We start from the raw sequence: 27,831 nt of genomic DNA on the forward strand, positions 1-27,831 counted from the left end.
ATTTTGGAACTCGACATTTTAGAATTTTGGAATTTGGAAGTTTGGGAATATTAAAATTTTAGAACTTGAGAACTTTATAATTTTGAAATTTGAGAAATTTTTTAATTTGTGGTTTTATAAATCTGAATGCTTCAAAATTTGGAAACATGCTAACTCGAAAATTTGAGAATTACAAAAGTTCATCAATCTGAGTTTGTGAATTCGAAAATTTGTCTATCTCGGAACTTGTAAAAATTCCTAAATGTAAACTGTATCAATCTAACGTATGTAATACCTGACAAATGCAAATTACGGCAATATAACGTGTGACGATATTACGCTAAATATTCAGCTTAGAATTTGCTGTCGCATTCCAATACGTTACTAGTACACATTCTAGTCGGTACAAAGACGGCAATATAACGAGAGCCCACTGTATCTATTACAGCACCTTCAGTTTCGGAATATATATGAACATTAGTTAACAAATAAATAGAACATGGAAATTTAGGAATTTTCCAAGTTCCACACCACAGGAATTAGTTCTAACAATCAGCCATTACACTGAATCTACCAAACCAGTGAAAATGACCGATTCACAAGTTTCTTCTTTCAAATTACAAGACTTGAAAGGCTTTCTTGAAATCTGTCATGATTTCTATCGACGCGAAGAATTAGTGCGTATATTACTGATGTTTAATTTATCTTTCATCTTCACTTTTAATTGCAAATTAAGTGAGCACGCCGGTAAGTTCAGTATTAAACCTTTGCACTCGAAAGCTGACTCACACACACCATTCGGTTTAATATAAGTTGAAATAAATATTTTTCATCTAAATCTGTAATCTTATACACGTGATGCACGAACAGTGTGAACAGTGGCAATTAATAATGGAAAAATAATAATTTCAAAAAAATTCATCAAATTTTTCAACCTGGAAGCTTTAGAGTGCCAACAAACCTTCCTAAATGATTAATGTACATGAATTCTTACAATGTCAAATGCTAGTGATCGAAGGAGGTTAGGTTCTCCAAATAACAGACCATCAATACACATAAGAATAATGTAACCTCACAATTTTTATCTTAATAAAGGATTAATGTTCTATTTTTTTTTCGTTTGTTTATTTATCTGGTCTACTTTTATAATCGAATTAAACGCGTGATATAGGCCGGGTTAAAGAAAATTCGAGCCGTCTGAAATGTGTGTACCTTGAAATTCGAATTTGCGTTAAATCCCTGTTCAGGATCCTCTTCAGGATTCTCGTGTCCTGGATTCTTTGCACGATTCCACAGTGATCGAGGAGCGAAATGCAGTCACCAGAAGCGTTGCAAAAACACTGTTAAACAAGCCGTCGTTTGGACGGCACTCTAAGGCTGCTAGAGGCGGACTCTATTTATAGTTTGCGAGGCACATCAAGAAATCTAACGTAATGCGATAACTGTCGCACACAGGCCGGAAACTCTAATCGCGCGTAATTCGTTTCTATCGGTGGTGCAAAAAACGAAAATTTGGTAATGTGTCCTGGTATTCGAACGAGCTCTATTGTTAGTCCAGTGAATTTAGTTGATAACACTTCTGCTTATTTTCAGTTAAAATGAGTTCACGCAGAATTTAATATTTCACGCAAAAATATTATTTTGTACTACAAGGTTTAATTTTTTTACTCGCTTTGTGACCCAAACAAGGTTACTTCAAGTTGAAGGATTGTTAGATTTTCAAATTTTTAATGTACAATATGATCTCGTACTTTTCGATTATTTAAACTTACAAATGATTTGCATATTTTCAGGCTATGAAATCTTGAAGTTGGTGAATTCTTGTTTTCAAGTTAACTTAACGATATTAGTGAATTTCCAGATTATTTTTCAACATTCTAAATTTCCGAAATTTAGGCAAGTTTGAAAACGATCTTTCCTTTGTGAGTTACCAAACTACTGAATTCACAAATTTTCAAACTTCTATATCGAGAATTGTTGCTGCGTAATACCGCTATCAGCGTTCTTGTAAATGCAAAAGCTCTGATAAGAAAGTGCACCAATTATTATATATTTTCGTATTATACACGTTAAATGTGTTCACAGTTAAATATTTAATACAATTGGTTACTTGATTGAATATTTTGATTCCTTTTCTTATTGCTAAACTCTCATAAAATCAGTCGTAAGTATTAAGGTAAATGTCCTATTGCTGAAGCGAGTCCCTGTAATTAACAATCGAGTGAATTTTTTTAATAATATTTTCGCTTATTTTGAACGTTTAAACTAATTAAAATGTGGTAGCAAAATGTATCGACTTCACACAGATATGATTGTACGTTTCTATAATTCATTACGTATAACACGGAAAAATATTATTGTGCAATATGCAAACGTTCAATGTTTTTAAATTTGTTTCATGACTCAAACGCGACAGTTTGTTAAGGTCGAATTAATGTTATATAATTTGTTAAATAGTAAAGTTGTTTTAAACTAAATAAATAATAGAGAATTCAGATTAATTTTGTTTGGATATTGAAATTAAGTATTGTGTTTCTCCACTGGTACGTGATAACGTGACACTGACCAGTCATTAAACGTCATTGACACAGATGCAATTTCACGTCAGAACGAATTATTCAACGAATCAACTCTATTGATTTTATTACAATGTTAATATTTGTTGTATTAACGTATGTTTTGCATTCTACATACATTTTCGATGATAATAATTGTACTAAATCCTGTTTATTCTTAAATTCGTCATAATCCGAACATAACCTAAAATTTTATAATATACTCTTAATTATTTTCAAAGTCAATTTTATAAAGTATTTTCATATTCACGTAGTTTCACAAGTAATAATAATAAAATAGTAAAATAAAGTCATGTTAATTCTTCAGAATGACGGAGGAATAGAAAAAGAAAGAGGATTACAAATAAAAAGGCGTTTGCGTAGTAGTAAAAGTCTTTAAAACAGACATTTCATTACAAATTGCCAATTAAAAGTTTCGTGTGCCAGAATTAATTTAGGAGAATAATATTTGTAATTGATGTAATGAATTTATTACAAACAAAATATTTTCATTCCATAAAATAATACTATTTTAATTTTTTTGTTAAATGATGAAAATAATTAAATTCATACATATTTACTATTTGGGACAGTAATAATTAATGATTTGGACATGCCATGATTATTTAATTAATATAACATATGAGCATTTTCAGATTTTATTTAATTTAAAACTTATTCTTTTATAAATATAGATTTTTATTGTTTTTTATCGTTTTTATTATTTATACTTTCGGATGAACTTGTAGTTTTGCATTAAATATAAAAGAAGAAATATAAGTCAATACTTGACTACAAATTGATTCTTTATCTTGATTTCAAGAACACCTAACAATAAAATAGCAGTTATGGATCAAATTTGTATTTCTTATTCTAAATTACAAAATTTGTCGATGTACCTTTCTCCAAATCTCTGTTGACTTGTATTAAAATAAAGAATTGGTGTATACATTAAATTTTGTTTTATCGTTTGCTTACTTATTTTTAATTTCATATTATGTGTGCATTATACGTTGGTATTTTTATTGTTAACAAACACTAACATGTAACAAATGACGATAATAATAACACGTAACAAACTGTGCAATTTCTGTGTATGAAACGTGTGAAACGATTGTTTCATCGATTTTGGTAATTTTAGCGTGCAAAATCTTCGCACGTTTTTATTTGTAAAACAATTGTTATATTTGTGAAACAGTGTTTATGTATAAACACAGAGAGACTATAGGTTGCAATCAGTCATGTAGGATCTCTAGTTTGTTGATTCAACTTGCTGTTACTTAAAAAGGTCATTCGATGATTAATAAGGTGAATCACTCAATTAACGATACGTTAAGAAATGACATCGACATTATTGTTTGTTTTGGTATGATCTTTTTTTCTATGATTCTATGAATTTGGGACGAACTTGTCGATATAGATATTTGGAAATCTTGGGATTTTGGGATTTGAAGATGCGGAAATATAGGGATTTTAGGATATGGAGATGTGGAGGTATATGAATTTTTGAAGTTTAGGGATTTAGAGATTTAGGAATTTGGGGACATAGAAATTTAGGGATAGTGGTATTAGTATATTGAGATATTTGAGATTTAGGAATTTGCGAATTTAGGAATTTAGGAATTTAGAAATTTAGAAATTTAGAAATTTAGAAATTTGGAAATTTAGAAATTGGGAAATTTAGGAATTTAGGAATTTAGAAATTTAGAAATTTAGAAATTTAGAAATTTAGAAATTTAGAAATTTAGAAATTTAGAAATTTAGAAATTTAGAAATTTAGAAATTTAGAAATTTAGAAATTTAGAAATTTAGAAATTTAGAAATTTAGAAATTTGGAAATTTGGAAATTTGGAAACTTGGAAACTTGGAAACTTAGAAATTTAAAAATTTAGAAATTTGGGGATTTGAAGACTTGGAAGTCTGGGAACATACACATTAGAGGATATAGATATTTTAAAATCTCGAGACTTGGGGATCTACAAATATGGGAATATAAGAATTTGTATGGTTTAGAAATTAAAAGATTTGGACGTTTTGAAATTTAGGTACTTGGAAATTTTTCAGATAAACGTATTTGGAAGTCTTGAAACTTAAGAGTCTTGGAATATAGTAATACAGGGATTTTTAGAATTTTGGAATTTTGGAATTTAGGGATTTAAAGCTCTAGAATTTCAGCAACATCAGAATCCGGAGTTATAAGTATTTAAAAATCGTGAAATTTTTAAGTCTAGAAATAGGGGAACATAAGAATTTTCTGAGCTTAAGCAATTTAGAAATGTAGAAGTTCTTTTTAGTATTTCGAAACAGAATTTAAAATTCTGGATATTTAGACATTTACAAATTTTATAAATATATCTGTTACCCAATTTGCACCAAAAATAAATTCCTCGGAAAATCGTATAAATAAAAATTGTCAGTTAAATCAGTAAATTATATAGTTCGGTTTAAATCGTATTTGGTCTCATTTTAATCAGAACAATGTCAACAATTTTTTATTAAACTCATTAAAAATATACAAATTCTATTTTTATATTGATATTATCAAAATGTTTTCTTTTATTGTTTTTTTTAATTATTACTTTAAAAATAGTGTAAATCGAAATTATCGTCAAAGTCTTCTACCAAAAAATTTCGTAATCAAACATCGAAGATATAAAAAATCTATCCTTGCATTGATATCATTAAAATATTCATTTGTACCAAGTTTTCTCCTAAATCTGTTATTTTAAAAACCATGTACAGATGTTTTATCTAAATTATAGTATCAGTAAATCAGGAAATAAATGTAATATAATACACTCAAGATAAAGTATTCTTTTCAAAAATAAGTCTAGATAATCGAGTACTCTAAAGAGCACTCTTTTCAAAAATAAATCTGAATCATAAAGGTGCACATACCTCATAACCAATTTCAGCCACGTCGAATAACAATAATTAACCAATTACGTTACACTCAAAGTCACCGATGGCCACTGGAAAAGTTACCGAGTTAAATTGAAAATTAAAACTATTCTGTTCAGCGTAATTGCAATTACGAGCGTGTCGTACCACACACGGATATTTTCACTGTGGCACACAATTCGCGTCGAGTTTACAATAGCTCACAAATGTTCGTGACGAAATGACAGTTTAAGAGAATAATAGATAAAAACCAAGTTTCTTTGCAACCCGTTGCTCAAACGTAGAAAAAAGTGACTCACTGACTTCCTTTCCTATGCAATTCGCCTGTTACGACGAACATTTGAGAGAAAGTGTCGGGAACTTACGAGTCCATGACGCGGTATAAGTTCCTTTTTATTTTCATTCCCCTTTTCTCGTTCATTTCTTCGATGTTTTCTAATCGTCGATCGAACGCGAAGTGTACTTTGGACGGAGTTCATTTCGAACAAGTTCGTTCATTAGCACTAGAACTACCAACCAGTCAAAATGACAGGTTTTAGATTTCTCATTTTATATTACAAAATTTTATTGTCGTGATTTTATGGAAATGTCTGTCATATTTTGTTGAGGTAAAAACTAGTTCTATATGTTGCTTGCGGCTTTAGTAATTATTTACTTCCCCTTTCATTTTATTTCTCATTCTTTGATACACAATCATTTAATGCCGGTAGTTCTAGTGTTAGTAACGAAATCTGGAACGTGGAGAATTATTAGTTTGTGAATTTGGATGCTTGAACGTTTAGAAATGTAGAAACTTCTCAAAATTTATAAATGTAAGATATGTTTACATAATGCACGACGGTGTAACGTCTGACAAATGCAAGGTAAAAAAGTTTACGAATTTGAAAATTCAGAAATTTAATAATGTGGAAGTTTAAGGATATAGAAGTTGGTAAATTTGAAAATTAGAAAATATGCAAAATATGAGAATTAAAGATTTCCGGAATTTGATAATTAGGCATTTGGAAATGTGAAAAACTATAAAATTTTAAGGATATGAAATACAAAGATTTAAAGAATTTCTAAATTTAGAACTGAAGAAATTTGCAGATTTAGAGAATTGTATGATTTCGAAATTCAGGAAGTTGGAAAGTTCAAAATTTAAGGAATTTCACGGCGAACAATTGTATCTAAGGACTTTCACAAATTTTACGTTTAAAGCGCTAAGAAATTTCACAATTGGGAAACTGAGAAATCCATGAAATTCCAAAATTTAGACATCCAGGGAATTCTGTAATTTAGAAATTTAGGAAATTCCATAGTTTAGCAATCTAAAGAATTTCACGATTTTGAAATTTGGTAATCTAAAGAATTTCACAATGTAGCAATCTGGGGAATTCTACAATTTAGAAATATAGGAAATTCCGGAATTTAGAAATCTAGGGCATTTTATAATTTCTAAATCTAGGGAATTCCACAATTTCGAAATTTATAAATCTAGGAAAATTCACAATTTTGAAATCTAGTGAATTTTACAATTTCGAAATCTAGGGAATTTCGCAATCTTCAAATTTAGGGAATTTCAAAATGTCGAAATTTATAAATGTAGAGTTTCATAATTTCGAAATCTAGGGAATTCCACAATTTCGAAATCTAGGAAATTTCACGATCTAGAAATCTAGGGAGTTTAACAACATCGAAATTTATAAGTCCAGGGAATTTCTCAATTTTGAAATTCTAAAATCTAGGGAATTCCATAATTTCGAAATCTAGGGAATTTCGCAATTTCGAAATCTAGGGAAATTCACAGCGTCGAAATTTATAAGTCTAGGGAATTTCTCAATTTCGAAATTTATAAATCTAGGGAAATTCACAATTTCGAAATCTAGGGAATTTCGCAATTAAAAAATCTAGGAAATGCCACAATTTCGAAATTTAAGAATGTAGGGAATTTTACAATTTCGAAATTAAGTAGTGTAGAAATTTATACATTTGGGGATTTCACCGTTTAGTTTTTTGTGAGTTTTTCAAATTCGTAAATTTGAAATTATATGAATTTTCGTAATTAAGAAATATGGAAGTCTAGGGAATTTCGCAATTTATAAATTTTGGTATTTGTGAAATTTTAAATTTACAGAATTTTATAATTTAGAGCTTTAAAAATCCTCAAAATATGAAAATCTGTTGAAAGAAAACTTCTGATATTTAAAAATTTAGGAATTTTTCATCTCGAAATGTGTCAATTTGTAAATTTAGGAATATTCGAAGTTTTGAAAAGCAATCTCTGCGAATGTGTCGCTCAGTGATCTAACGTGTGGCAAATGTAACTTATGGCAATATAGGCGCGTAACGATATCACGCTCAGTATTCGCACGACGCTGAATCTATTCTTTTTCATTTTCGACCTTGTTTTCTTGTTAATTTCTGAGATATTCGCTGATCGTCGATTGAACGCGAAATCCTTTGAACCAAGTTGATTTCGAACAACTTCGTTTTCTCCAGTTGGAAGCTTGAAACTTTGATCATAAATTTAAAAAGATTCGAAGAAAAAAGGTTACGGTAGTATTCCAAGTTTCTATCGAGCTCGTCGAGATCGATGGAGATGATATTGGAACGATGTATCCGCTGAAAATGAAACTCGATTTCGACTTTTCCGAGTCTTAATTGGATTAGGGTGATAGAGTTTATTTGAACGTTCCACTATTACATTTATGATTGCTTCAGTTTTTATTAGAAAAATGATCGTTTTAAAGTAGGTATGATTCAATGTTTAATGTTACTTAATTAAAAACTTACAAATTAAAAATATATAGAAATTATAAAAAATTTTTAAGTTTCCTGATTTTTGAATTACTGTATTTTCAGAATTTTCATTTTCATTTTTCCTAGTGTTCTGAAATATTAAATTTTTCAGTATCTATATCTAGGGAATAGATATAGTTTTTAAATTACCACATTTTTAAGGTGAGAAATTAAATATCCAAGTCCACCAATTTTTAAATTTGTAAATTTTCTCTAATTTTTAGAATCTTACATTTTTTGATTTCTGAAATTTGCACATTTGCTCGGTCATCTAAATGACCGAGTTACCAAAGTTCCTCAAATTTTCTAAATTCAAAAATTTCTATATTTTCAAATTAATTTTTAAATTCTCAAATACCTAACTTTGTATACCGTGAAATTTTCTAAATTCACAAATTTGCAAATTTCTAAATTGTGAAATTACCTAGATTTCCAAGTTTTTTAAGTTTCTAAATGTCAGGGTTACTTTGACTTTCAAATTTCCACAATTCTAAAAATTTCAATTGTGAAATATTCTAGATTTTTCCCTGGAATTCATAAACTTCCCTATTATAAAATATTCTATGTATTCAAATTTAAAAATGTTGAAATTCCCTAAATTTTCAAGTTCATATACTCCTAAATTCTAAATTGTGAGTCACTAGATTTTGAATTATAAAAATTCTGAAATTTTCTACATTCCTTAATTTTTAAATTGTGCAATTTTCTAGATTCTCAATTTTCCAAATTCCTTTTTAGATTTTTAGAAAGTTTTTAGATTTTCAAATTGTTAAATTATGAAATTTTCTCGACTTGTTATTTTCTACGTTTCTAATTTACTATATTTCCTGGATTTTCAAACTATTACATTTGAACACTCCTAAAATTTTTTAATTGCAAAGTTGCTTAGATTTAAAGATTAAAAAATTCTTAAATATTTGAACGGTGAAATTCCTTAGATTTTTAAACGTCTACATTGTGAAATTACCTAGACTGCAAACTCCTAAGTTTCTAACTTGTTAAATTCCCTAGATTATTAAATTTACATATTACTATATATAATTTTTTAATTTGTGAAGGGAAAGTCTAGGAAATTTTGAAATGTGAATATTTCGGAGTTTTGTAAATGTATAAATTTGGAAATCTAGGGATTTTTCTAATTCAGGTACTTAAGAATTGGGAAACTTGAAACTCTAAGTTTTTAACTTGTTAAATTCCCTGAATTATTAAATGTACATATTACTATATATAATTTTCAAATTTGTGAAGAGAAAGTCTAGGGAATGTTACAGTGTGGACATTTCAGAATTTTGAAAATGTATAAATTTGGAAATCCATGGATTTTTCTAATTCAGGAACTTAAGAATTTGGAAATTTGAAAATCTAGAGAATTTTGCTTAGGAATTCGGAAATTTGAAGATCTAGGGAATTTTAAGGCCACGAAATGTAAAGATCTATGGAATTTTGCAATTCGTATATTTGAAATGCTGAGAAATTCCTAAATTAAGAAATGTGAAAATTTCCAAACTATCCAACTCAAATTTACATATTTTCAAATTCTCTAATATTCCAATTCTCACAATTGTGAACACCTCAATGCCCTAATTTTTAAATTTGCGAATTCCTCAAATCTCTCAGATTTTTAAATGTTCAAATTTCCAAGTTCTTAATCAAGTTTAAATTTAGAAATGTCCAAATTTGCAAATGTCAAAACAAAGATAAACGGTTTCACTGAAAAAAAAGAACTATGGCTGGCCTTCGTATATTGTCTATATGCGACTATATATTCATTCTTTTAGGAAAAAAGTAATTACACCAAATTATGTTCCCTTACATAGTGTTTATCTGGAATCTTGACTTTTTTTTCGCGATAGTCATTTCAATGTAGATACGTTATTTATTGCGGCATAGTACGTAAATTGCAAATGCATTATACTGTCTAATAAGGCTCGTCGTTTTCCTGTTACGAATCAGCACTTTTTTTCGCTCTCGGCAGTGAAACACCAACATGAGGACGTTGTACTCTTTGGTTTCTCAGATTTTTATAAGAATGCATTGAAGCAAGCTTGTATGTTCGAGTAAAATTTATTATAAGCAAAAACTTATAACAAGGATTCATTATATGCGAACATACAATGTATATACGAAGGAGTTATTGTAAGTAAAAATTTATAGTAAGGATTTATCATAAACAATTTCTTATTTAACAAAATGACTTTATTGTCATTGATGCAAAACATTATTGAAGAATTGTGTAATCTTCAACTGTGTAATTGAAGAATTGTATAACAAAAGGATAACAAAATTTATGTAATAGTAAGAATGTTTTCTAAATATTTGTGTAATAATTATTCTAAGGGTCATTAATAATGTTGATAATAATGATGGTACAAAACATGATTAAATTATTAAATTGATTATATTATGTTCTATGATACTTTTTATTATTATATTGAGTGAAAATTACATTTTGGTTAAATGGTTAAATGATTTTTAAAACAATAAAATAATAAACTATTAAAAATCTATATAATACTAATGTCAAAAAGTCATTAAAAATCTACGTAATGAAAATTATAATAAAATTGATTAGAAACCATTGTAATAATAATATTAAAATTAATTATTAAATATCTATATGATAGTAATAGTTCTAAACATTATTAAGAATAGTAAATGGAAAATAATAAAGACCTGTGTAGCAATAATAATAAAAAATTTGTGTAATAATAATTATAATAACAAGGATTATTGAAAGACTGTGCAGTAATAATAATACCAGAAATCATGAGAAATCTCTGTAATAATAATAAGAATAATAATAACAAAATTTGTTGAAAATGAGTGTAGCAATAATATCCAGACAAATGATTAAAAATTTGTATTACAGTATTAATAATAGAAATGATTAGAATTTATGTAATAATAATAACGAGCGTAATTAAAAATGTATGCAGTAATAATAATACCAAAAATAATTAAATATCTGTATAACAATAATAACAAAAATGATTCAAAATCTCATTACTAATAATAGTATCACGAATTACTAAAAATTTGTCGAAGAATAAAAAAAGAAAAAGTTATTAAGAATGTCACTAGCAATAATAATATTAAGACCTGTTAAATATCTATCAAATAGTAAAAAGGAAAAAATTATTAAAAATCTAAGTAGCATTAACAGCATCAAGATCTGTTAAATATCTATCAAATAGTAAAAAAGAAAAAATTGTTAAAAATCTAACTCACAATAATAGCATCAAGGTTTATTAAAAATCTAACTACCAATGATAGCATCGAGGTTTATTAAAAAATTGTCTAACATTAAAGTAAAAAATCATGAAACTTAAATATAATTTCTTTAACACCTTCAACTTCGCTTTTCGTTTCATAAACCCACTCTTCGCGCAGCTAAATTGCTCTTCCAACATCAGACAATTATTTCCATCGCGATCTTATCGTTAAATCGTAATCTAACAATAGATAATCTCTTTATCGCCTTAAGTCGTATCTCGGTAAACAGTAACGCATTACAACTTCGTTGAATTAACATTTACATGTTAAACAACAGGTGCCGCAAGATCTGAAAGATTCTATCGAGATGTCGCTTTTGTCGACAGGAAGCTGCGCTTGCTTTGAAAATGCTTTTCAGCACTATTGCCCGGTAGTTTTCCAATCGATTGGCTACCTATTCCTGTTGCCAGTCAATTTCGCAATTACTCAATCCCGGTCACACAACTGGCTAATGCGAATCACGCTGTGATCGCATTTATTTCAGGGTCTATAAACTTCGTCAACTATTTCAATTCAAATTCAGGCCATTCGGTGCAATTCTTTGCGGAACATTTCAAGATACGATGGAAAATCCAATTCGATTTGGAAGAGTGTAGAGACAGTGTATTTCAGTTTGGAGGATTGTGGATTTATTTTAGAAAGAGTGAATTCATTTTGGAAACAGTGTACTTACATTCGAAAAATAGTGAATTTATATTTGAAAGATGGCCTACTCTATCTGAAAGAGGGTAATTCAACAAATAATGTAACAAATTTTCCTTCAAATTTCGCTTCCAAATTTTTCCTTCAAATTTTAGTTCAAATTTTTTATTCAAATTTTGCTTCAAATTTTTCCTTCAAATTTTCTTTAAATTTTTAATTCAAATTTTGCTTCAAATTTTTCCTTCAAATTTTAGTTCAAATTTTATTTCAAATTTTTCTTTCAAAATTTGCTTCAAATTTTTCCTCGAAAGTTTCCTTCTTCGAGACTAAAACTTCAATCTTGAATGGCTGTCCATGCTGGCATTTCGTGCGTACAGCTTAACTGTTTCAGAATACACATTGCAATGTACAGGCTTCATTTTATTCTAACACAAACACATCACGTGTCTAATATAAATCAAAGCATATAAAATATATGAAACATATCACATATAAAATATGAAAACATTGAAACGTATGACATACAAGATACAAGCCATATACCACAAAATAAAATTTATTTTTGTGACAGAATACACGTCAGTGAATTCAAGAATAGACTTTGGTCAGCTTGTGAATTGTAGAAATTAGCCACTACAGCATTGGTTAAAATTCATTATTACTATTTGTTGATTTGTTTCAAATTACTGGCGATATTTGAAACTTTCCATCAATTTAATTAGGCAAAAAGAGTGTAGGATTTAAATTTGCAAATCCCAAAAAGGTGGTCAAAAACCAGTGAAATATAACACGAAAAATGACCCGATTTACGCGATCGTGGAAACCGTAATTGGAGTTGAAACGTTAAGACGTTAGAATCACTATCGATACCTGTTGCTGCGTAGAGTTCGATTAATCGCAGACAGCACAGCAGTCGATCGACGACGAATGCAGCTGGCACAGCGAAGAAATGACAACTGAGCCGAGCTTCGTTACCGTTTGACTTTGACCCCTATTTCTCCCTCTTTTCGTCGCTCATTCATAGTATCCCCATCTTTTAACCAGCAGTCAAATAATATGCGTTAGAGGAAGCGATTTACCGGTAGATCCACTACAATCGAATCTTCCGATTATGTTAACGCAAAGCTCCGGATAAGCCCCTTCACACGTTGCCTGACACCGCGTCGTTCGTGTGTTAGACACATGCTGTTATGTTACGCTATATGTGTTGTATGACACGTTATAATCCCGATTGTGCAATGTACTAGTGGGTTAGACCAGGTGTCTCACGAATTCGAATGTGTATTTCAAATTTAGAGTACCTGTTGTAAACATGTAGGTAGAACAAGAATGAAATGTAGAGATTTCAAAGTTGTTCCAAACGGTTATTCGTGTTTGAAACTATCGGAAACGATACCATACATGATTACTGTTGATTTCACGATGTCCGACGTCAACGGCCAAGCATTGTCGTCAACGATGAGTTATAGAGCTTTCAACATGCTTCCAGTCGATTGTGTATGTCAAAAATTATCGGAAAGGATAGCAAAACACGGTTGTTTATCGAGTAGACGATTGACGTTGGTAACGACGAGTTCCTATCGTCAGACCACCGCCAAAATCATTTAGGATATCTCACGAGACTTCTCTCAAAATTTCAAGTCAAAAAACTCAAAATTGCATCCTGTGGCGTATATACAAACGAACAAATGCAAGTTCAGTCTTAGGAGTCTCGCACTATGTATGGCAAATATAAAATGCCCCAATGATCTTGTCATTGGCATATATTATTAAGAACATGTTCCTGAGTAACTTTTTTCTGTAACTGTCTCATTGTTCATTAAAAAGTTATTGACCATAAAATATTTATAAAAACCAAAATTTGTACGTAATCTGGCAACGAAATACTTAATGATTTTGGCAGCGTTTAGTATTTGGGAACGCGCCTATCATCGGCTATTCAACGCATGAATTTATCAATCAAGTTGAACAGATTTCAACCATTTTGAATTTCAGGTCGTGTGACCTGAAGAGTACTACAATCTGATCCAATTTAACAGGTTTTATAATATAATTAAAAATGAATGTCAGAAAGTGAATACCATGAATTATAAAGCATGTTAGATTGTGTTAGGATGTTTTAAATCAACATAACTCTAAAATAAGGAAAAGTTACTCAGGACAACGAAAAAACAATGTCGACGTCAAAGTCATTGGGCCGAGTCCCACTTTTTCAATATTTATTATATTGACGATATTGATGTACCGCTTTCCTTATTTCAAATTATACAAAGTAAAAGGACTTTGTCGGAATGTGAACTTTTGCCGAGACGAAGAATAATTGTACAAATTAATTTATGTTTCATCTCTCATTTTTTATTTAAAAAATTATCTTTTATTTTTTATCTAAAAATGTACACCGGATATCCTTAAACGTAGCCTTAAGTTTTTTCATTTGCTACCTTGTGAAGCAAAGTATTTCATCATCCTATACATTCCTGATATCCGTGATTCTTGATAAACAGTTGCAAAGTGTAATATGTAACAGCTGTGAACTAAAAATATCGATATCTTGTTGCAAAGTTATTAATATCAAGGAAAAGAAGTGAGTGTGGATATTGTCTTTTATATGATAACATGTTGAATTTGTAATATGCGTGTAATGTTATAAAATTCTCATAAATTTGTTTCAGAATGAACTTCAGTTTTTGTGTTTTTTTGATTTTAAACTTGGCGTGGAATTAGTCATTTGAATGGGTACTTTGTTACCGACTTTTGTTCGCTACTTTGTTTTTGAAAGTACAATAGCTGTGGTTGTTTAAGGGGAGCGACATTCTCATTTTTTCTTCAATTTGTTTAAAACTGGTCATAAGTGTGGCCGTTGAAGTAAGTTGTCAGGTTTGAAGTGTTTACAAAAAAAATCCACTTCACTCAGATTGTCGGCCATCTCCTTAGCTTTAATTTGGTAACTGGGGCGTACATGTAGGTGCTCTGGTTCTCCAGAAAAGGTACCTTACGTGTGACCATCTTTTTCCCATGTACTTCAATGGAGACGCGTGCGCAGCATAAAATAATTTTAAGAAAAAAAATACACCGACTTCCAAATGCACTAAAAAGTATAAAATTATTTCTATTTCCTAATGAAGTAATTTCTATTTCATTCAATCATACAATTGCGTAACAGATATGAATGAAACCTATTTACTCGTTAGGTAGTATATTTACTGCGTAACAAAGAAATAACAGAAACTCACAATTCAATTGGTGTCACGTGACCTCTCAAAGCATGTAGAAAAACATTTGCTGTTCAGTTAGGGCAATTCATAATATTGACCAGAAAGTCACGATTTCTTAACAAGTTAGAATTAAACTATCTCCTAAACTAATGATTTTTTCACATAAATAGATCAATACTTTTTTGCAAAAAATATGAAGGAGTATCAGCTGATGCAATAAAAAATATATGATTCCATTTAAAAAAACATTAATGACCTTCATATGTCCTTTACACGTCCACCTACAAAAAAAATATACCATCAGCATATGCCCCTCTCAAAACCATTCAACTTCATCTAAAACATTGTTTGCTATGTGTAATAATAATGACGCAAATATAGATGGCAAAATGTGGTGAGCCACCCTGTATATTATTCATATATTATCGGTGTATCATCAAGATATTATCCCTCATTAAAAATTACATAAAACACTCTTAACATTACCACCACGAAGTACTTACCTCATCTGAAATAATATTATTCATGAAGTATCATATTCGAAAGTTGTTACAGTTGCGAAATTACCAATTATAATAGAAGCCATTGATTCCTTAAAATATTCAGGTGTTGAAGCGTTAATATCTCCTGGGTAAATCCCGACAGGTCTTCGAAGCTTTCGCTCGCGAACTTTGTTAAGCTTCCTTTCTATCGAAGTTCATGCTTTAATTCACCACTGTTGTCTCAGTTCCGTCGATTTAGCTGCAATCATGCGGTTAGGTATTCGAGTAACAGACGTGAAAGTCGGGTTTCAATTATGCGATAGATTCTGGTTACAATTGAAAGTTGATTCAACAGATTTCTGGGGTCTAATGCTCGTGTATCTTGCATTTCATTTAAGATCGTCAGATACCACGGTTCAGGTAATTGCATCTAATTACCGATGTTTCATAACGTGAGAGTGATGAGAAACTGAATTAACGCGATATAAATCGTTTATACACTTTGTTTTCAGTAGAAGTTTCTTTTAAAATATTTTTGTACGGTTTTTGTTTAGTCAGCCGCGAACATTTCTGACGGTTAAATGATTTATGAGTGCAATAATCGATACGTGCCATTTGTGAAAGTTGAACGATTTTATCTATGCAGTTATTGCACTAGGTTATTTCGATTACCTCGATAAAGTTGCATATTCAAACAAGATAGAAAGCGAGTGCGAAATAGTTGCAAGAAAAGTTAGTCGATTTAGAAGCAACGGGAGGCTTGTTACACAATAGTGTTCCATTCTGGGAGAGGGATGAGTATTTCGGGACGTCTTGGTATTGTGCAAGTGTTTGGTAACTTCTAGTATTAGAACAGTTGAATGGGAGTTTGAGGAGAGATCACTGTATGGAAACGCTATTATTAATCGCTCTGTCTGTTGCATACTTCTTAATGTTGTTATTTTCGTCGAACAAATTGACGTGGTACAAGTGACAATTTCTTGTACCATTATGTTATGAAATTGACTCCGAATTAATATGTGGCGAACTTGCTTATATGAGCAATACATGAATTTTGTTTGTTTCAATTAACGATTACCCATTTCGAAATGAAATAATTAGTGAAGTCTTTACAGGGTCATATTTGTCAGACGTGAAGCTTTAAATTGATGTAACATAAGTGATATTTTGTGATACTTTTATGTCACGAAATTGGGTCGGATTGCAACATGTCGAAGTTGTGTATTGAAACAACACATGATTTTACTCTGTTTTGTTTACTATCAGCCAGGATTTGACATATGATATTAAAATAATTAATGATCGCGTTATACAGTTATTTTCGTGAGACTTTAAACTATAAATTGATGGAACACAAGTGATATTTTGTGATGCTTTTATGTCATGAAATGATGTGAGAATCTGAATCTAGACTCATTTTCATAATGCAGCAATTTCACTGTGGCATGGATCTTGTTTTAGACAAGAGTCAGCCATTTTGTATTAAAGTAATTGGTAAAGCCTTTATGCAGTCATAAGCGACATTTCGTGATGCTTTTACGTCATGAAATCGTCTTAGAATCTATATCTACCAATACTATACATTTGGACAATATAAATTTTACTGTGAGTTCTGCGTTGTAAACAATAGTCAGCCATTTTGCTCTAGAGTAATTAATAGAAGCTTCAATTATTTTCATCAGACTATAAGCTTTAAATTGATGTATCATAAACGACATTATGTGATACTTTCCTGTCATAAAATATTATCAGACACGTGTAACATATCCTGTATTGATTTATGCATCACAAGATTTTCCGTGTATTTCTTCAGAACACGGCCGCGTACACCATAAAGGAACAGAACGAGAGGTTGACCGATATCGAAGACATGGATTCACCAGGAATCGGGATCACCACAAGAACAGTTCCTCCATTGTGTTACGGAAGAAACATGACATTCCCGCGGCCAGCCTCGTCTTGCGCCCACAGACACGAGCTTCCGGCCATAGTCACCGAGGGTGAAAGCTGTAGGCTTCTTGCGGAGGTAAGGGAATAACCCTCTTAGTAATTGATCACTCCTAATAGATTTGAAATTCTGAACCCTATTAGTAAAGTGAAGTGGGGTAAGTTCGTAAACGGGGCAAGTGCGTAAACGGGCTATTTTTATTACAATACGAGCGAAATTTCTCCATTTAGTATGTTTGTTTCCTTGTTTTGTTTCACTATATCCCCTTTTATATTTCAGCTAAGAGTACTTGCTTGCAGTATAGAGTACTTGCATAATGCAGTAAAAAGCATTTTATAGCAGATTTGTTAATAATTCTGCTCTTGCCCCATTGCACATGAAATAAAGTTTCAATGTATTTAACTTCAAGTTACGCTCTTACCCCATTTTCGGGGAAAGTGCAGAGTAGTTAACATTTTAAACAATTTCCTATCAAAATCAAAATGTACAAGGAAAATTAAGATCCTAGTTAATATTAATTAAATAGTGGTAATTGCGCAAAGCGTTCGATATCGACAGCGTTAAATATTTACATAGTAGACTGAAAATACTTACGTTTAAATACCAACTTTACAAAAACCAGTCTGCACTTACCCCACTTCACCTTAATCGCTTGAAATCGATTTGAAACGAACAATTCAAAGAGTTTGCTTTATTATCTCATTTGTGTCTTTATACTGCATTTCTTTAAAGATATTCTATAACATTTTAATGCAGTATGTTTTATTCGAAGAAAATTCTGACTGCGATAAATGGTAGTACCCTAGACGAAAGTAGTTCTTGTACTATTAGGTGTAAAGACGTTCGATATTGAACTTACCTTAAGAAACTTGAAGTTTCTTAAACTATCTAGTTTTCCATGTTTATGTCAAAAATATTTTTTCTATTAAAGTAACGTTACTTTATTCTGTAAAGCTTTTTATTTCATTTAAGAACATTGCTCGAAATTGTTACCCTCTAGACACTTATTAATTCATTTAATAAAGTTCTTCTTGATACAACACGAAGTTATAATTCGCTCTGTCATGTTTTCTGGTGTAGTAGGTGGATCGAAGTATACCTTTCCCTTAAGATAACCCCATAAGAAGTAATCGGGTGATGTTAGATCAGGTGATCTCAGGAAAGCGGAAACTAGCTAGTCAGAAAGCTGAACCACTTCGACCTATCCAACGATCAGTAAAATTATTTGCGATACGTGAATGAGCTGGGCAACCATCTCGTTGAAACCACATGTTTGCCTGTTTAGGTTTAGATCTTCAAGTAATACAAGTAATTCGCGATTCAAGAAATCTTGATACTTGTTTCCATCTAACGTGCCATCAATAAATTAAGGTACTGATACTTGAATATGTAAGCCTACCACATGTAACATTGAACTTAAAACAAAATGTATGAAACAAAAGTCATGCATTTATTCACATAGAATATGATTTCGGAATAAAAACATATGGGTTTACGATAAAAAAAGACAAGATGACCTTGAAATAACCTGGAACCCATACAATGCCATCTGACTCCCTACTCGAAATATTAAAAGACACGTGTCAGTTTGCTTTTCTTAAATCTCATGTCTTCGAGATTTTTTATAATGTCAACTCAAATGGGACATCCAGTATATTTATATCAATTTCGTGAAAATTTGAATGTTTATGATCAATATTTACTTCACATTAAATGTGATAATACGGAAATGTTGGTAATATATAATATGATCGTTATGAATTTTATAATATCGAAAATACATATTGATTGTTCGACATATTCATAGCACATATTCATGTGAATGATGTCCTAAACAAGAGCGTGGAGAACTCTTGATTCACCCTCCAGTCAATCAGCTTCAATCCTATTGACCCACTTTGTAATCAGATAAAATTGATCGACGATTTGATGCAAATTATTGTATCAGCATATCGTATATTTAGAGTAAGTACAAATATGAAAGTTAAATAGAAATTCCTCCCCTAATATTCTTTCAAGTATTCTTTGAATCCATTGTTTTATACCTTGAGGTGTTGAAGTTTTAAAATTCCTGTTTCACAATTATTGAGATCCCTAGATTTCCAGATCTTAACTTAAATCTTGGGGTCTCAAGTTCACAACATTTCGAAGTCGCAAGATAATTTCTTGAAGTTTCAGAGTCTTAAGATTTCAAGGTTTAACAGTGTCAAAATTTGAATAAGTTTCAGAGATATTAAATACAATAATTTCACATTTTGAAAGGCAATTTTAGAATTTCGAAATTTCTAAAATATCAAACTCCCAATTTTTCAAGGTCTGTAACTTCGAAGATTGCAAGATGTAAGTATGTTAAGATCTTAGGGTTTCAAGGTATACTGACTGAACAAGGTCCTAGAGTCCTAAGATCTCAAGGTAGACTCCCAAAGTCTGCAACTTTTAACATTTTAAAATTCTTAAGATATCAAACTTTTCAATCTGCAGAAATTTCTATCTTGTAACATCTTCAAATGACTCAATCTTCCAATGTCTCGAAGCTTTTAAGTTCTAAAATTCCAAATTTATAAAAGTTCCAAAACTTAATAATCCTAAGTCCTTCCACTCCCAAAGTGGCAGTTATATGGCAAGGTTTGAAGGTCTGAAGTTACCAACATTGCAAGGTTCACAGGCTGCAAGTTAATATTGCAAGGTTTTAAGACTTCAAGTTACCAACAATGCACAGTTTTAAAATTGCAGGTTACGAACATCTTAAGATATCATGGTACAAATCTACCAAATCCTCAAGGTTTCAACCTCGCTAGGTTCTAATCCACTAAAGTCTCAGAACGGCTGAGTTCAAAGAACCCAAAGATTCAAAGTATTGAAGTCACAAATTCTAAAAGTCTCACGTTACCGAAGCAGCAAAATATGAAGGTCCTTTCAAGGTCTCACATCTTCGAGGTTTCACCCAAACTTCTAAAGTTCTAAGCTCTTAAAATCCTACCCTTACAAGGTTTGAATCTTGCAATGTTCCAATGTTCCAAAATTTAGCATATCAAATCCTAAGTTCTCAGAAGTCCAATCTCTCAGTGTCTTACAATGTCAAAGTTCAAAGAAATCGATGTTTCAAAATGTTATGGCTACATTCTCCAAAAGACGGAAGATACCGAAGTACCAATTTTCTTAGGTCCAACACTTCCTAGGTGTTAATCTTTCAAGTTCCAATACTTTCAAGGTCCTAATCTCTCAAATTTGTAACTTTTCAAAGACCCAACCTCTCAAAGTCCCAATCTTTCAAGTTCCCAATCTCTCAAAGTCCCAATCTATCCAGTTCCCAATCTCTCAAAGTCCCAATCTTTCCAGTTCCCAATCTCTCAAAGTCCCAATCTTTCAAGTTCTCAATCTCTCAAAGTCCCAATCTTTCAAGTTTCCAATCTCTCAAAGTCCCAATCTATCCAGTTCCCAATCTCTCAAAGTCCCAATCTTTCCAGTTCCCAATCTCTCAAAGTCCCAATATCGGAAAGTCCCAACTCCTAAAGTCCCAAACGCCCGAATTTCCAACCTTGCAAATTCCCAATCTTCCAAGATCCAAATCCCCTAAAGTCCTAATCTCTCATAATCTCGCAAGCCCAAACTCTACATCAAAATTTGATGTCCAAACAAGCTATCAAAATTTGAACACAATTAATGTCTCAATCTTCGAATGTTTCAAACCTCTTAAGTTCTAAAATTCCAAATTTACTAAAGTCCCAAAACTTAATAATCCTGAGTCCTCCCACTTCCCTGGCGTTATATCAGTTCATAAAAATCAGTAACACTGCATATCTTACAATATCCAAATGATTTTCTTTGTTTCAGCAACAAGAGAACAACTCCTGTAGCGATGGACAACTGTCAGGTGTGATGCCAGACGTGGCTATGGCGACAGCCTCTTTCGGAGCTCTTCAGCTGATAGAGGAACAAGAGTTAGAGCTAGATCTGGGTGATGGAACATCTCATCTTCTACAGCACGTTTCACCATCAAGCGGGACCATGGGTTCCCATAGGTCATCGCTTCCTCATCCACATCAGAGGCACTATTCTGGTCCGCCTCCTCCACCGTACATGTACCACCGAGCTGGCACTGCCTTACCGAGATTTATTTAAGATTTCTATGAAATAAGGACTGTATGGCAACTATTAAAACCCTGAAAGGGTGGTTTTTTTGTTTATTTTATGAATTAAAGGAGAACCACCCGGGTGCAGTCTTCGTATATCCTTAATATTTATTATCTCAAGATGGGTTTTTTAAAATAATATATTACAAGATTTAGAAATTAGATACGTTATTTATTTTGAGATATACAGTGTATTATCATATTGTGTCTTAAGTTGGCAGACGGACAAGATGTGAGTTGCTTTCAGTTGCCAACTGACACGGAGTGTACGTTAGGGTGATGAATGTTTCTTTTTATATATTTTCATGGGGCCTATCAATGTTATCGGTAATTATATTGACGAGTGATAATAATTAAATACGAGGAGAAAGAAATTTTGTACTTTAGCAGAATTAAATGAAACAATTTAGAAAACAGGGAAACTCATTTTTCCTTTTGGTTGATTATTGTCACTCACTGTTGTAATTATTGATGATATTCGTATGCATGCTAGTTTAAATTATTCATTTTATACGTGATACATTGTACATTGCAGAATAATGAATCGACGAGTCCTCTTCGAGTGCTCTGTCTTTGAAGAAGCTTCAGATGTCAAATAGTTCTTACAGTACGTGTCTGTAAAAGAACACCGAAAAACATATTGTGCAAATGATAACTGCCAGAAACCCCCATTTCTTTATTGTAATTAGCTAATTTTGAGAGAAACTTACGAGGAGATGTCACGATTAGATTATCGATTTTGATACAATTTTTTGCGATGAATTTAGGGCAAATGTTTGATCGTTTTTGTGAATATTCGTTATTTGGCAAGATATGCAATATTTAATTTTTTACCTAGAATATGCGGTATTTGATTGTATAAAGTACTCGAGGAGTATCTTATGAAGAGTAGTTAAGGGTTGAATTTGTAATTTTAAACGATATGCGAAGACGTGCACTGTCGGTGGTTCAATCGTTAGACCACGTGTAACGTCGTCGATGAAACTTGAATTCTAGAGGGTACAAATGTCACCGACACGATTTGTACGCACGTTTTAATTTAATAAGCAGCTTAACGAACCGCGTAGAGGACCCTTTGGTTTCAGGATACTTCCTAATCGTAAGTGAAAGCCCCGAGACAACGGCTCGTGGTAATCGTGGAAAGTTCATTGCTTGTTAGATACAATCACGTAATTATAAATATGGTAATTTCTAGGTGCAGACGGGCGTGAGACGCAGCTGCAGCTGTGGTTCATATTGAATTGTGCAGGATTTATCCGAGAATCGTGATGCAAACGTAGAGAAGACTCTTTGTGCAGAAATAAATCGACGATGAACAATGAAATATTTCTTTGCGAACATTCGTTTTTTGAGAAAACTAAATCCTCTTCAAAACTTTGCTAATTGTAAATTAAATTATAAATTAATCTTTCAATTTATAATTGTATTTTATATAAAAAACACAGAATGATTTGATATCAATTTCAAAGAAAAAATAACGCGTTTAGACCCAACTGTGTATTGTTACACATCTGTTTTTACTGCCCTTAGGGTTTCTGGTTCATGTTCTTTTATATATATATCCCAAAGTGATTTAAGACGTGTAATATTACATAGTTGGGTCTAAAAGCCTTTAAAGCTTCAAAAAATTTGAAAATCAGTTTTCTCTAAAACGAACCTTTCTGTGAACAATCTATACTCTTCATCCACTTTTGCACGAGAAATCTTTCTTTGTATCATGATTTTTGACAGATCCTGTATATACAGGATGTTTCAAAGTTAAATGATTAACATTTCTGAATATATACTATGAGTAAAAATAAAAAGAGGTTATGTAACAGCATATAAAGCATTTATGCACAAAGTAGATTAAAGCTATTTCATTTTATATAACAATAAATTTTAAACTTTTTGAGAAATTTAATTTGAAAGATGAAATCTAAAGTTGAAAGATTAAATTATGAATTACTACTGAAAGATATAGTTTTTAATTGAATCAGGATATAATTATTTTGAAAATAAATCTTAATTCAATTAAATGACAATATTCAGTTACCAAATAATATAATTTACTCTAGTTTAAATTAGTGACTCAATTTATCTAAAATAGTTCTCTAAATCGTACAGACTGACACAATATTTTCACACGGTTTTGCTGTAATATTATTAATCAACGATTCCCAGAGCTACGTTTATGTAACATCTTATCTCTGCCCGTAGAACGATGAAATTTTCATGATGTTAACTTTGCAACATCTTGTAGCACATAATGTATATGCGTGATACAAAGTGCGTGTGAGTGTACGTACACGAATGCGCGAGCTCTCTAAATACCGTATAAAGTGTTAATTAAGACAATTAATTAAGCCGATGTTAAGAGTGAGTCAGAGAGAATGTAAACGACAGAACGATTGAGAGAGAATGAATTCGTTGAAGAAAATTAAACAGGAACAGAAACGAGAGACGTAAGAGAGAGAGAATGTGTGAAGCTTATGAGAAGAAAAGATATACAAACACACAGAATATGTGCAGGTATATATGATCAGTGTTTACGAACAGTTATTGTTCTTTATTTAAACGAAACACCGCTGTGGGTATGATCTTTGCTAATTCATATTACCTATGATATTCAATAAATAATTATTTAAATATTATTAGTAGACGCACCTTTGTCTTCGAGTAGCGTACTGTTAAATTATTCGTTTCTACGTCCACGATATTTTTTTTTCGGTCCACTTAGAGGTGTATTAAATATAGTGGACTGTCATATAATGCGAGGAAGTTATTTATATTTAATTTGGTTTTAGGACGTTGCTCAGTTTTAAAATTTATAAAATCTAAGTTTGCAAATCTGAAGATTTTAAATTCTTAAATTCTCAAACCTTCAAATTTGCAAATTTCTAAATTCTGAAGGTCGAATTTCCAAATATGTAGATATCAAATAAATTTCTGATTTGTGTATTTTGAAATTAAGTCTATACATTTTTCAAATCCATACCTAGTAAACATAAATTTCTATATTATTCAATAACCACACAACAAATTTCAAATTTATAAAGTTATAAATCTTTCAATAATCAAATTTTCAAACTGTTATACTTTCCAACTTTTAAACTCCCAAATTTCAAAATTTGTTAATTCCTAAATTTCCTATTCTTCAAATTCCTATATTCCCAAATTAATAAATCTCCAAATTCTTTAATTCTCAAAGCACCAAACTCCTAAATTCCCAAGTTTACAAATTCCAGAAACTTGTAGACTTCTTAATTCTTAAATTCTTGAATTCTTAAATTCTTAAATTCTTAAATTCTTAAATTCTTAAATTCTTAAATTCTTAAATTCTTAAATTCTTAAATTCTTAAATTCTTAAATTCTTAAATTCTTAAATTCTTAAATTCTTAAATTCTTGAATTCTTGAATTCTCGAATTCTTCAATGCTTAAATTCTTGAATTTTTCAATTCTTCAATTCTTATATTCCTAAATTCTTGAATTTTTGAATTTTTCAGTTCTTGAGTTCTTGAGTTCTTGTGTTCCTGAATGTTTCAATTCTTATATTCCTAAATTCTTGAATTTTTCAATTCTTCAATTCTTCAATTCTTGAGTTCTTGTGTTCTTGAATTCTTCAGATCTTGAATTCTTGAATTCTGGAATTCTCAAATTCTCGTATCTTGAAATTTCTAAATTCCCAAGTTTCTAAATTCCTAAATTGTCAAATGTCCAACTTCCTTTTCCCAATTTTTAAATTTCTAAAGTCTTAAATCCCTAAATTTTCAACCTTCTAAATTCGCAAATTCCCAAATCTCAAATTTCCAAATCACCAAATATAATTCCCAAATTTTCAAAATCTCAAAAATTGCCTATGACCAAATCAAGATTTTTAATTTTCAATCTTCCAAATACTCAAATTTGCACGTCTCTAAACTCTTAAATCTTCACATTTCTAAATTTCAAAATTAGGATATTTGTTAACATTCAAATATTCTTTACAAGTTTAATAGTAATTTGTTCTCCTATTTAAGAACAATGAAACATTTTTCCAATTTAATATGTAATCCATATTTATATTTTTGTATCCATTGCCTTGTATGGTAGTCCACTATATAGCAAAGAACAAAAAGCCAGGAACTTGTAATATTACGTGTTTATATTATTCCCTGTTGTACAAATTGTGTTTTTTTTTATTTGGATGAATAAATATCGTGTTCAGGTGTAGTGGTCAGACGTTGCCGATTCCGCGGCGAACAAAAATCGTTTGTTGCTTTCGTACAACGAGATATTCATAGTTTTTTGTCACAAACACCCGTGAAATAAAAACAACGTTCAGTAAGGAAAAATATCTTCACGAGTATCTCTGTAATTATTTATCAATTACTTGCAGATTTATGGAAGGAGTTCTGTCCAGTTTTTCCTGTTTTCATTTTGTGAGAGGAGCGATTTCAAAATGGCGGAGGAGGAAAGAAGGTACTATGCTGTATAAATATCATATCTTGCTTTTTTTCTAATGATTATGAATTTTTCGGACTCTAAACTTGAATTCTGTGGTTTTGAATCTCTAAGTTTTCAAGTTTGCAGATTTTTACGCTTTTTAATTATTAAAGTCCCGAACTTTTATGGCGGCAATTTTATAAATTTGCAAATTTACAAATTCCCCGATTTTTCAATTCTCAAATTGTTTTAATTCTTAAACTCTTAAATTTTCCAATTTTTATATTACCAAACCCTTAATTTGCAGATTTCTAAGTCTCTAAATTCTTAAATTTTCAAATTTCTAAATTTCTAAGTTCTTAAATTTGCAAATGTAAATTTGTTAAATCCCCAAATTTCCAAATTTCCAAATACAAATTCCCAGTTTTAGAAATTCAAATTCCTAAATTTAAAAATTTAGAAATTCCATATTCTCAAATTTACAAATTTATATATTTAAATATTTACCAATTCCATGTTTGCACGTTTTTAAATTTACAAGCTTGCAAATGTCAATTTCTCAAATTTGCAATATTAGAAATTCAAATTCCCAAATTTACAAATTTGCAAACTTCATACTCATAAATACACAAATTTACATATTTAAAAATTTACCAATTCCATGTTTGCAAATTTTTAAATTTACAAGCTTGAAAATTTCACATTCCCAAATTTGCAATATTAGAAATTCAAATTCCCAAATTTACAAATTTGCACACTCCATACTCACAAATTTTTTAATTTACAAGCTTGCAAATTCCAAATTCCCAAATTTACAAATTTACACATTCCAATATTAGAAATTCAAATTCCCAAGTTTACAAATTTGCAAACTCCATATTCATTAATCTAAAAATGTACAAACATACATATTTACAAATTCCGAATTCCTGCACTCCCAAATTTCCAATTTCTCAAATCCCAAATTTCCAAATTCACAAAATCTTAAATCTCCCTAAATTTTTACTCCAAAATCTATGCACCAATATATCAAACCACATCTATTGTCAGTAAAACTTGAAATATTGCTAATACACGTTGACCGCCAATGTCTCAGCAAACCGAAGAATGATCTCGAATATTTAATCTAAACGATCAGAGTATTATATATGTCAGAATCGATCGCGTTGCCAACGGTCTTATGAAATGAAAATTGACACAGAAATAGTTGTATAGCTCCATGATGTCGACGACACTTGTGGAACGAGTGTTTTTATACAGAGCCGGTCGTCAAAGGGTTAAGTAGTCTACCATCAGCCAAGTAGGTCACTGAAGTAGATATGTCTGCTGCAGTTTATTGTAGTAAACCAGAAACGAGACGGAAGAATTAATCGCGCGATTATAATTTATTTAATACAACGGATATAAAATGGTTTTATTTTTAATCTTTTATTTATCCTTCTTAAAAGTTTTTAAAATTTATACTGACTTCTTTAACTACTTAACATCTTGACTTATTGGTATTTGTTGTTGTTTGA

At 30.8% G+C, this 27,831-nt stretch overlaps 2 protein-coding genes and 1 long non-coding RNA gene across 9 annotated transcripts in view; 1 reads left to right on the forward strand and 2 right to left on the reverse strand.

Annotated features, from left to right (window-relative positions):
• Positions 1-13,150, reverse strand: part of LOC100881796 (uncharacterized) — a 30,915-nt gene extending 17,765 nt beyond the window's left edge. The window contains exon 1 of one of the 3 annotated variants that reach the window (XM_012292769.2): positions 13,002-13,150. The gene's annotated coding sequence lies outside the window, so the exon portion shown is untranslated. Of the gene's footprint in view, positions 1-1,191; positions 1,357-5,432; positions 5,454-13,001 lie in introns of those variants that run through there. The other 2 variants (XM_076540571.1, XM_012292768.2) reach the window with 2 other exon arrangements.
• LOC100881689 (BTB/POZ domain-containing protein 7) overlaps positions 1-26,225 on the forward strand; it is a 52,330-nt gene extending 26,105 nt beyond the window's left edge. For 4 of the 5 annotated variants that reach the window (XM_076540568.1, XM_012292772.2, XM_012292774.2 and 1 more), the window contains 2 exons: positions 17,642-17,854; positions 21,611-26,225. In XM_076540568.1, the coding sequence (XP_076396683.1) occupies positions 17,642-17,854; positions 21,611-21,898 (501 nt within the window). In that variant the 3' untranslated portion in view covers positions 21,899-26,225. The remainder of the gene's footprint in view (positions 1-17,641; positions 17,855-21,610) is intronic. The other variant, XR_013040705.1, reaches the window with a different exon arrangement.
• On the reverse strand, positions 14,485-17,646 carry LOC143265912 (uncharacterized). Its single transcript, XR_013040706.1, has 3 exons — positions 15,850-17,646; positions 15,365-15,627; positions 14,485-15,219 (listed from the first exon to the last, which is right to left on the reverse strand). It is a non-coding gene; the product is annotated as an uncharacterized LOC143265912 (long non-coding RNA).
• Positions 26,226-27,831: the final 1,606 nt, after the last annotated feature.

The sequence above is a fragment of the Megachile rotundata genome, chromosome 15 (genome assembly GCF_050947335.1).
Source record: "Megachile rotundata isolate GNS110a chromosome 15, iyMegRotu1, whole genome shotgun sequence".
Classification (NCBI taxonomy): Eukaryota; Metazoa; Arthropoda; class Insecta; order Hymenoptera; family Megachilidae; genus Megachile; species Megachile rotundata.